Raw genomic sequence first — 12,477 nt, forward strand, 5'->3', positions numbered from 1 at the left:
GGGAACTGAAGTCACGTTTCCGCTCTCTGCTGAAATTCTGCACCCAGGTGTTTTTAGGCAGATCAAGAACTCATCGGGTTCACCTAATCCCCACAGCTCCCTTTGTACTCACACATGTTGACCTTTCTTGTGACGTCAGTTTACCAGTTCTACAGATGCTTGTTTGTAATATTTGTCATAGAGATTCATGATCAGCAAGATAAGAAGTCTAGACAGCCCTTTCTAAAGAACAGAACACCTCAGAAGCCGAGTCAGGAAGCATGAGGATCCCAGCTGTGCCCTTGAAATACAGTCCTGGCCACCCCACATGGGTTTATGCAGAGAAAGGATGATGCAGAGAGAGAGAGAGAGAGAGAGAGAGAGAGAGAGAGAGAGAGAGAGAGAGAGAGAGAGAGAGATGCAGGGGCCATAACTAGGAAAGAGATCGTTCATTACTGGAATTGGGGCAGGGGAACACAGACCAGGGCTGGTGGCATAGATTTCAAAGAAGTTCAGAAATAAATCGAGAGGTAATCTGGCATGGAGAGGGGAGTGAAATCTATGGCTAATGGAAATTATATGGCTTCCATGTCCTGGCGAATGTTGATGTCACTCATAGAGCAGAAAAGACAAGCAACACACTTGATGTGAAAGAGAAAGTCGTCAGTTAGGGATATGATAAGTATTTACAGAGCACTGACAACAGAAAATCTAGAGTAGTAGTTTTCAACCTTTAAAAATGTTGGGAGATATTTTCTCAGGTCTGAGGACTCTGGGGCTTTGCTGGAAAGGGTCCCAACCCTGTCAAAAGGCTCCAACAGTCTCTAATTCTGTAAATTATGATGTTTAAATAAAGTTTCTCTTTATTTGGCCCAGGTTCACATCTCCACAACTAATTTTGAAAGAGACACCAAGAAGCTGAATTGTCCCACATCCCCAGCTCCTATAGTGTGCAATCACACAAATTCACACTACTAACAAACAGCCCAGTAGGTTTACAGCAAAATTAATGGGAAAGTTGCAGAGAATCCCACTACACTCAGTGAGCAAAAATAATAACACAGAAGGCTCAGCAAGCACCAGCCAGCTTGGGAAACCTTAAGACAATGTCCTTAGTAACACCAGAGTGAGGTGCGACAATTTTCACAAATTTCCTTTGACTGAACTATTTTTTGATCATTCCATTCACCGTTTTTATTGTGACAATCAATATAAATAATTTTGTGCCTCTTAAGGGGTCAGGGGTCATTGGTGGAAGGAAGGTCATACTTGTGGTGCTCTTCAGGTTGGAACATTGAGTGTCTGAAGTAACTATCATGAAAAACTCTGTAAATTATGGTGTTCATATAAATTTTTAAAAAAATGTTGGGAGACATTCTCTCTTATCACTGAGGAGTAGGGAAGGAGCATGCTTTGAGCATCTTGTTGGGTGAAGTCCTAAGATGCTGCTAAGACACTCCAGTACCCAGAACCATCCCTGGCACTAAAGAAGTGTTCAGTCAAATGTCTTTAGGGGAGGCTGGGGATCTAGAGCAAGTGGTAGCATAGATGACCCAGCTTGAGTGGAACCTTGAGTTCGAGCCTTGACTCCAGGTGTTCACAGCTTCTACCCTCTGTGCCAGAGTGGAGCCCTGATGGATTATAAATAAATGTTCTGGAAATAGCATAGGGCATGGGGGATGCTGGTTCAATGCCCTGCACAAAGGGGTGACCCCCATTGCACTACCCTACCCTTGAACTCGAGTCTTGAGCATCAGGCCCAGCAAGGGGCCCCAAGCACTAACTGGGAGGGCCTAAAAGCAAAACTGAAAAAGAACTGAGAGAAAGGAAAAGTCAGTAGTGCACTGTGAGGAATCTTGATCTAGAGGCAGTAGAAGCTCCAAACCAAGAACTTTACAAAGTAGAAATGAGCTGATATGTGTCCATGATTCATGCTGCAAAGATGTTTAAGAGAAAGGAAACCCAGCAGGAAAGTTTGGAAAATGAAGACAAGTAGGTGGCGGGGGTAGAATCCATGGACAATACCTGGATAAGTGAGGTTAGTGAGTTTAGTAGTTGGTAACCACCAGTCTCATAAGCAAACACAAAGATTAGAGGAAAGTGTTAGAGGATTCGAATACAAGAAGAAAAGCATGGATAAGGTGCAAATCATGGAGAAGATCAGCTGAAACCCCCAAATACTACCACATTAAAGATATGTTAGAGGGGCTGGAGCAATAGCACAGCGGGTAGGGCGTTTGCCTTGCACGCAGCCAACCTAGGTTAGATTCCCAGCATCCCATATGGTCCCCCGAGAACTACCAGGAATAATTCCTGAGTGCATAAACCAGGAGTAACTCCTGAGCATCACTGGGTGTGACCCAAAAAGAAAAAAAAAGATATGTTAGAGCCCACAGCAGGGAAACACTGAAAGCAAAGGGAAACGGTGGGGGTGGCGGTGGGGGGAAAGAGGTAGAACAACAGCCAGGACATGAAAACCACCCCCAATGTCCAAGAACATATAGAGAACAGATAAAGACAGTGTGGCGGATCTATACAATGGAATATTACACAGCTGCAAGGGAAAGAACTCATGCAATTCACTGCAGTGTGAATGGAACGGAGGGTATTGTGCTGAGAGGAAATAAAGTACAGGGAGAAAAACAAGTACCAGATGATATCACTCATGTGTGGCACATGGGGAAGCAAACCAAGGAAATGGGCAATCTCGGTAACAAAGAGTGAGCACTGGTGAACAAACTAAGAGTAGTAGAGAGGTAATGATGAGGAGTAATAATGAGTATAGAAGTGACACAGGGCCATTGGTGGGGGACCTTGGTTCTTTGATGGCAATGAGGTTACTGCATACAGCAAGACCATAAACGTTTGCAGTGTTATATACTGTATGTAGATGAAAATACGTTTTCTAAAATGTGTAAAAAGAGAGAGAAAGAAGTTAACCGGAAGGGAAGGGAAGGGAAGGGAAGGGAAGGGAAGGGAAGGGAAGGGAAGGGAAGGGAAGGGAAGGGAAAGGAAGGGAAGGGAAGGGAAGAAAATGAAGAAGTCGGAGAAGAGGGAAGAAGAGAAAAGGTGAGGAACATTGCAGAGATACCCGCCTTCTAAGAGGTTGGTCGAGCTTCATGGACAGGCAACAGCTCAGGGAATTTATAGCCTTGAAACCAGTTTTACAAGAAGCATTAAAATTTTGAGCTTATTTTTTTTCTTTTTGGGTCACACCTGGCGATGCACAGGGATTACTCCTGGCTCTGCGCTCAGGAATTACCCCTGGCGGTGCTCAGGGGACCATATGGGATGCTGGGAATTGAACCCGGGTTGGTTGTGTGCAAGGGAAACGCCCTATCCGCTGTGCTATTGCTCCAGCCCCTTGAGCTTTTTTTGAAGGACAAGACAGGCTTGGCAGCATATGTCACTGAGTGTAGCACTCACTAACAGTGCATATAGTTTCTCACTCCTAGATTCCTAGGTTGCCAAGGGATTTCATACCTTTTCAACAATGAATTAAGGTCTGATTTATATTGATTGTTCTATGTCTGATCAGTTTTTATTACATCCAAAGACTTTTTTTGCATGCCTTTACTTATAATGCAGACACTGACGCAGTACCTATAATATAAAATTTTCTTATATAAAATCAATATTCGCTTTCTTAGGATTAAACAATTTGTACTATTATAAGCCTACTCAAATTTTCCCATTTACATTTTCTTAGTTCTCTTCACCCTTATCAAATTTACATTTATAGGTTTTACCTGCTGAATGGAGACTAAAATATAATAGTAGAGTTCTTTTTAAAAGAACTTTCTTTATGTTAAAGAAGACATAATCACCATAATAAGACTCAAGTACAAAGTAAAATTCAATGCACTATATTTTAGAACCCAGAGTTCGTAGCTTAGCTATATAAATGAGAATAAGCAGTGTTACTATATTACATTAAATGACTTGAATTTATTTTATTACATGGGTTAAATCATATAAAAATCAATCAGCACAAATTGACTTTTACTGATAATTCCATTTGCCATTCCTTAAGTTTTGCTGAAGGAAATAACATGAAATAAATTTGCTATGTGCCTGTCACGGTGGCAGGTTTTGGGGTGGGAAGGAGCCTGCTTGAGTCATTGGTAGTGGGTTAGCTATTGGGAAGAAATTGTAAGCCTGAAATAACTCGATAATAAACAACTTTGTAAATCATGGTGTCTTTGTAAAAATTCAAAGAAAGAAAAAGGACCTTGGTGAGAGTGATAATGCACTAGGTAGGGCATTTGCTTTGCGTATGGCCAACCTCGGTGTGAGCCCAGAATGTCACATATGCCCCTTGTAGCCCCACAAGAAATGATCCCCAAGCTCAGAGCCAAGAGTAAGCCCTAAATACTGCTTGGTATGGCCCAAAAGACAATAAACAAAAAGAAAGAAACTGGAAAGGGAAAAATCAAGTAAAAGTAAAAAGCTAAAAGAATATGGTGTGGGGCTGGAGCAATAGTACAGCGGGTAGGGCGTTTGCCTTGCACGCAGCCAACCCATGTTCGATTCCCAGCATCCCATGTGGTCCCCCGAGCACCGCCAGGAGAGATTCCTGAGTGCATGGAACCAGGAGTAACTCCTGTGCATCATCGGGTGTGACCCAAAATAGCCAAAAAAAAAAAAAAAAAGAATATGGTGTGAGTATGGTTCTCAGAAACAAGACTAAACTTTCTTGAAAGATTCACGAGCCTGTGATATGGGAACATAGTCCACAAACACTAGAATCTGCTTTTCTTTTTTTCAATAAAATAATTATTTTAACAGTAGTGTTAATGTCTCCTGTATCACCCCCCCTCCTGGAAAATCTGTTTCTTGAACAGTGTCATCATGGCTTTTCAAAAGCTGTGTGAATCCCAATAAAGTTGCAACTAACATTGGTCAATTAGATGTCTGGTGCTTATTTACAGATAAGCAGGACGCAGCTAGAGTATAGCACGTTGAGTGAAGTCAGTCAGAATAAAAGGGCCAGAGATAGAATGATCTCTCCTAGCTGGGACTTAAACACATAAAGTGAGGTAGCAACAAAGATCCAAAGGCAACCTAATGGGGGAACTGTCCCACACAGTCAAGCTGGGGGGTGGTTGAGAGGGAGAGTCCTTGGGGGAGGAGAATGGGTACACTGGTGATGGGTGTGGAGTTGGAACTATATCCATGAAAAAACGTTATTTGTTATATTAAAACCCAAAATTTTCAATAATGAAAATTTTAAAATAAATAAATATCTGGTGCTTGAGGAAAAACTGGGGACTGGGGAAGGACAGGCAGGAAAATATGGGGAGGGGGTGGAGTACAATGTTCCCAAGGGCAGAAATGTAGAAAACTGCCGAGTGCACTAGCCCGTAGCCTTGAACTGAGGAGCAAAGGCAAAAAGAGTTCCCAGGTCTGCAAGAGAGAATGGGGAGGGGCTGGAGGGATAGCACAGTGGGTAGGGCATTTGCCTTGCATGTGGTCGACCCAGGTTCAATTCCCCTGAGCACCGCCAGGACTGATTCCTGAGTGCTAAAGCCAGGAGTAACCCCTGAGCATCACCAGGTGTGACCCAAAAAGCAGAGAGAGAGAAAGAGAGAGAGAGAGAGAGAGAGAGAGAGAGAGAGAGAGAGAGAGAGAGAGAGAGAAGATGGAGCTTTTTTCTCCCCACTGTCCAGTTTTGTTTTTTTCTTTTTTTCCACTGTCCAGTAACCTGCAAAAGCAAGGAGTGGTCCTCGAGCTCAGAGCCGGGAGTAAACTCTGAGCACTGCTATGTCTAGCCCCAAAGCCAATAAATTAAAAGAAAGGAATTGGGAATTGGGAGAGATAAAGGCTACAGTCAAGATCCAGAGACTATAAAACAAACATCCCAGAAACACGTGGCCGTGACCTCTTATAGTCTAGTTCTCCCTCTCGGAGAACCCAGCAAGCTACCGAGAGTATCCTGCTGCACATGGCAGAGCCTGGCAAGCTCCCCGTGGCATATTCGATATGCCCCAAACAGCAACAATTATGTGTCTCATTCTCCTGGCCCTGTAGCACTATCTGTAGCACTGTCCTCCCATTGTTCATCTATTTGCTCGAGTGGGCCCAGTAATATCTCCATTGTGAGACTTGTTGTTACTGTTTCTGGCATATCGAATACATCACGAGTAGCTTGCCAGGCTTTGCCGTGCGGGCGAGATCCTCTTGGTAGCTTGCCGGGCTCTCCGAGAGGGGCAGAAGAATCGAACTCAGGTTGGCTGTGTGGCCTGCATGCAAGGCAAATGCCCTACCCGCTGTGCTATTACTCCTGACCCTGAAAGAACCTCAAATATGGCACCATTGGGAAGGATGAGTAAAGAGGGGCTGCTAAAATCTCAGGGCTAGGATGAATGGAGATGTTACTGGTGCCCACTCCAGATCGATGGGATGACAGTGATACAGTGAAAGGCTACAGCAGTCAACCCGAAGGAGGCATCATCAGACAAGAAAGGTTGTGAAGACCTTGTCATGGAAGCAAACGAGAAAACACCTGAGGGGGAAATCGAGGCAGCCAGGTATGGATCCATTATTAGCTGGCTCCACACTTTTATAAGTAGCAGAAAGTGAACAGACTTCCTTCAAGGAAAATGTGCAAGGTAACTCTCTGGGAAATGCTGTGTGATTCAGTGGGGTGCTGTATTCAGTGGGAAATGCTGTGTGATTCAGTGGGGTGCTGTATGGCCAGCAGTGGGCAAGAAGCTGGGAAGAGTCTCTGGCATGGCGAAACTGTGGGTAAATGATCATTGCCCTCTAATCCTCAAAGCAGTGACTAGGAAAAGAAAATAGAACCTGCACTCCAAGCCAATCCAAACAGAATGTGCTAAGTAAGGTTGCACGCTGGAGAATAGGGTGACTTATATTCATTCATAGAAACTAAAAGAGGCCTTCAGAGCACTGGTGGAATTTCTTCCCTTCAAGATGGGAAAATTGGAGCCGAAAAAGAAAAGGCTAGTGCAGCTTAAGTGTACAGGACCCCAAATGGATCCTAACCAGAGAGGTTGTTCATTTTCAGAGAGGTTGTTCATTTCAAGTGGGAAGTGAGGAATTTACATTTCATAATGTATATCTACAAACACATACACATGTGTATACCTATAGGAGTAAATATTTACACAAGTATACATATATATATATATATTTAGATTCAAAATGCAATATTTGCTTTGACTTTCCTCAGTGGGTCAAAAATATATAGATTCAAATATAGCACTGTCCTCCCATTTTTCATTTGCTCGAGCGGGCCCCAGTAACATCTCCATTGTGAGACTTGTTGTTACTGTTTTTGGCATATCGAATACGTTACGGGGAGCTTAACAGACTTTGCCATGTGGGCAGAATACTCTCGGTAGCTTGCCGGGCTCTCCGAGAGGGACGGAGGAATCGAACCTGGGTCAGCCACATGCAAGGCAAACGCCCTACCAGTGGTGCTGTCACTCCAGCCCAGATTCAAATATATCACGGTCCTCCCACTGTTCATCGATTTGCTCGAGCGGGTCCAGTAACGTCTCTATCATGAGATTTGTTGTTACTGTGTTTGGCATATTGAATACATCACTGGTAGCTTGCCAGGCTTTGCCATGAGGGCGAGATACTCTCGGTAGCTTGCCTGGCTCTCCGAGAGGGACAGAGGAATCGAACCTGGGTCAGCCACGTGCAAGGCAAACGCCCTACCTGCGGTGCTGTCGCTCCAGCCCAGATTCAAATATAAATAAAATAAACTCAAATGAGCTGGTAAATCATGACTCCATTCTACTCTAATATTGTCACTATACCTAAGATAGATATTACAAAATGAGAGAGCAAATTTGAGATGGCTGGGAGAAGGCTCTTTGTGAGTTTCTGTGAGCTTGACTAGCCTGTCTCATCTGACTTCACCTTTCTGTAAAGCAAACATATCCAAGCCAGCTTCCGGAAGCTTCAGGTCTAAACGAATCATTCAAGCCACAGCATGTCACTCACCTGTCCAGAAGCAAGTTAGGAGCAAACAGAAGCTTCCCTGGGTGCTCCATGGAGCGCCAGATCAGGCCAATCATCAGGATCTCCAGCCAGGCACATTCCAGGAGGTGGACTTGGTCATGGAGGCTCAAATCCACGAAGCCTGAAACAAGGCAAGGAAAATCCCGCTGATTTCAAACGAAACTCTCTGTTACTGATAAGATGAACACCACCAGGCATCTGAACTGGTGGGGCCATTTTTTTTGTGAGCTGGAATAACAGGTAGACAAGGAAGGTCCAGTCACTCTATAAAGCCTTGTCTCAAGGAATTTTATTGTGGCAACAAGTTCTGTGATACCTTATAGTCAATATATAGAAATGTATAAATGTATATAACCAACTTGCCTTTCTATGATGTTCTATACTTTCAACGTTCCTGTAAAAGCATAGAACATGTATGCTTTCTACATTAGACCACTCTCAACTCTCTCCTTTTTGCTCTTGGGCTATACCTGGTGCTGCTCAGGGGCTACTCCTGACTCAGTGCTCAGGGGTTGCTCCTAGTAGTGCTCTGAGGACTGTATGGTGGTAAGGATCAAACCAGGCCTCTGTCATGCAAAGCATGAAATCCAGTCCACAGAGTTATCTCTACGTAAGTGCTCTACTTAAATAATTCTAAAACTCCTATGTGATGACTACTGCCCATTTCTGTTTCTATTGAAAATACCAAAGTACAAACATTTAAAATTATTTGCTTCAAATAAACAGAAATTGGAGCATGGGTTGGCTCAAACTCATTAAAATTCTAGTTATTTGCTTAATGCCTAAGACACATTAGGCAATTTTTTTTTTACTTAACGTGGCTTAGGCATTTTTATAACAAATGAAAGATAAATAAAATAGTGTAAGTAGATATATAACATGAATAATAAATGAGTGATGCTATGATTACTGGTAATAAATGTATATACATTTATTATAGATGTATACAATCAATCACACGAATCACAAATCATCCTGTTATTCGTCGATGGCCTCAAGCAGGCCCCAGTAACGTCTCCTTCATCCTAGCCCTGAGATTATATTCAAGGCTCTTTAGGAGAATGAGACCCATCATTGTTACTGGTATTTGGCATATTGGGTACGCCACGGGGAGTTTGCCAGACTCTGCCATGTGGGCAGGCTACATTCGGTAGCCTGCCAGTTTGTCAAAGTAGGAATGAGATGTCATAATATGTCATCTTATTATGACATAGATGTATGTATCTTAATTTTCTAATGACAGTGGATTAAAGAGTTTTCCATTATCCCTGGCAATAGAAAAAGGGAAGAGGAGGAAAAAGAGAGGGAGGACGGAGAAAGAAAAGAAGAGAATTGGGGAGAGCAAAGGAAAAGGATTTGGACAAGAAGGTTTAGGAGGGGATGAAGAGGAAGGGAGAAGAGGGGTAAAGGAAGAAGGAGGTAGAGAGAAGAAGGAGGGGAGGAGGAAAAGGCAGAGGAAAAGGAGGAGGAAGAAGAAAAAAAAGAAGAGATTTCTTGAGACCTTATGGATTAGAAGCAGTGCTAATACTTCTTGCATAGAATATATTTCCATCTTTATTCATACAATAACTCTCATAGATGGGATCTGCAGGAAATACCATTTTAACAGATAACAAAACAGATGTTCCAGGAGCTGATGGATTTGTTAAGGTCAGAGATGGGAAGATAATATCCAGAACCTGTGCCCTTGACCACAGTGTCCTCCACCTCTCATGAGCTGCAATTAATTATAAACTTTGGATCAAGTGACCACATAAATCCAACCACAGAGACGAAGCTACGCCAGTGTGACAGGGTACTGCACAAACAACCTGCTCACGCTGTTAGCACTTTCCTAATGAGACCCCGGTTCTTCAGCCCCAATATCCATCACAGTCCAATCCCCTCCTTTCACCTTCTGCCCCCCATGATTTGTTCTATCTTAGCCAAGAGATTAGCTCTCGAAACCACATTTTAATTTAGTTTTTAATCTCATTTTTAATTATCTTTAATATGTATGCTTTTATTGAATCAGCATGAATTACAATGTTACATAGATATTTGTGGTTGTGTTTTAGGCGTGCATTGTTCCAACACCAATCCCTTCACCAGTGTCCACTACTCTTCACCAACGTTTCCAGTTTCCCTGACACCCACACCTCCCCACCCCAGTCTGCCTTTGTGGTAGGCACTTTTCCCTCCATCATTGGTCTAGTGGTCCCTCCCCTAACCTATCCCCACTCATCTCTTTCCCAGTGTCAAACTCCCTATTAAATGTCAGTATTGCTATTTGTTTCTATTGCCTTTGGGTATTTGATATTCCCCGATGAAGTTTCTTTATATCTCACAGATGAACGAGATCATTCTGAGTCTATACCTCTTCTTCTGACTGATTTCACTCAACATGATACTCTCCAACTGTCCATGTGCACAAATTGTGTAACTTTATCTTTTCTTAAAGCTGGAATTATATCTTTACATACCTTCTTTATTTTCTCTCATAAAAACTACACTTCTACAAGAAATCTATGTTTTAGTACCAATCTGAATATATTTAAGAGGCAAACATGTCAATTTATCTTCATTAGACACTCAAGTTTTGACCAGCATTGAACATTTAGGAGCACAGGTCATTCTGTACAGACCTTTAATCCCTACCGCCAAATAGGAAATGATTCACATAGAGAATTTAAGGTACAGAAGGGCCTCAAAGTTTATTGCCCCTTCTAACTACTCAGTGGCCCTAAGCGGCCCTAAAGGGATGAGATGACCTGACATTGATAAATTGGATTAGACAAAAGGTATTAACTTTCTCACTCTGTTTGCAGGAACTCCTTTCTGGTTACAAACAGAAACTCACATAACTCCTTCCTTTCTGCTTGCCTACAAGACAACCTGCAAGAACTCAAATCTTTCACAAGTTATGTTTTAGGAAGAAACTCACAGAAAAATACATCATCCTTTAGGAGACCAGATGAAATGAAGACCCAATTAGAGGTCTCTTGGAAATAGACATCCATTATCCAAGAACTAGACAGAATAGAAGTTTCTAGAGATTCCTACCTATAAAATATTCTCTGATGCAAAGGAATAGAAGGTAGACAAATACACCATTCGAACCTTCCTGTTCTAGACTATAATGAAAGTCTTTTCCTTCCTTGCAAAAGCTGATGGCGACTGCATTTGGGTTTTCTGGTATACCAGGTATCAAACCCTGAACCTTTTATCCTCAATTTTTTTGAAGCAAAAATTCCTTCTTTTTTTTCTATTGTTATTCTATTAATTTATTTCCCAAAAGTCTCACACCTCTTTGTTTGACTTCTCTAAATCTGAATAATTATGAGATCTATCCATGTTGTTGTATATGCAGTTAGTTGATGTTTTATTGCTGAGTGATATATCCCTCTATGGATTTAATTCAATAAATAAATACTATTTTCTTATTCTTTCCTTGAGTATTTGGGTTATTTATAGCATAGAGAAATTATAAACAAACCTATGAGCAAATTTTATGCAAATTTTGCAGTAATATGTGCTTTCATCCTTTTGCTTGGGTAAATATTTAAAAATAAAATGACTGGATCATATAATAGTTATATATTGGATTTTTAAAGAAATTATCAAACTATAAAATTCTATTTTATTTTTTATAAAAAACTTCTCTCCCTATACTTTTATTGTTTCTCATATTTATTATTATTACTTGTCCCCCCAAAAAATACCCCACACCTTCTCCTAAACCCTCTCCACCTTTTCTCTTATTTCCCCCCTTCTTCCTCTCAGATGAATTTAGTTCTGTTGCTAACATCTTGTTATATTTTGTTTTGCTTTGTCTAGACAACCATATTATTACCTTACATTGCACATCCAGGTGAAATCATCCATTACTTGTCTTTTTCCCGACTTATTTGGCTTTGCATAAAACTCTTGAGTTACTGTTCCATTTTACATTCCCACCCGCAACAGATGAAACCATAGTTGTCTCCCATCCCATCAGTATTTGGTGTGGTCACTTTAATTCTAGACATCCTATTTGATGTCCATCATATGTGAGTGAACAAAGGAGATAGAAGCTGACAAATGAGCCCTTAAGTCAGCTTGCAGTCTACTGTTGGCCAAGACTCTTGCTGTGGTGAGTCACACTAGCATTGAGGTTTGAATTTTCACTTCACTCATGATGTTTCACACATCCTCATGGATTCTTCTAGCATAACACTATCTTCTGTCCATCTTGCGAGGCAATATGTTCATGAGGAGCTTGAGATTCTATCAAATTCTGCTTCTAAATGTCAAAATCTATGGATGTTGGACATTAACCCTAAGTGTTTTAGGCTTCATCAGTGAATAGTCCCTTTTCCTCCTCCCAGAGAAGCTTACTGTGCTCTTGCTAGCATCCCTAATTTTTTTTATCTTTTTAAAAAGTTTATTTTTTTAATTTTTATTAGTGAGACACCATGAGGTACAGTTGTAGACTTACAGATTTTGTGCTTGGGTTTCAGTTATACAATGATCAAATCTTTAATCCCT

At 41.6% G+C, this 12,477-nt stretch overlaps 1 protein-coding gene across 1 annotated transcript in view; it reads right to left on the reverse strand.

The window, feature by feature from the left end:
• ESR1 (estrogen receptor 1) overlaps positions 1-12,477 on the reverse strand; it is a 297,894-nt gene that overhangs the window by 79,864 nt on the left and 205,553 nt on the right. Inside the window, exon 5 of the mRNA XM_056126157.1 lies at positions 7,954-8,092. Within this exon, the coding sequence (XP_055982132.1) occupies positions 7,954-8,092 (139 nt within the window). The remainder of the gene's footprint in view (positions 1-7,953; positions 8,093-12,477) is intronic.

Source organism: Sorex fumeus, unplaced genomic scaffold (genome assembly GCF_029834395.1).
Source record: "Sorex fumeus unplaced genomic scaffold, SorFum_2.1 ptg000061l, whole genome shotgun sequence".
NCBI lineage: Eukaryota > Metazoa > Chordata > Mammalia > Eulipotyphla > Soricidae > Sorex > Sorex fumeus.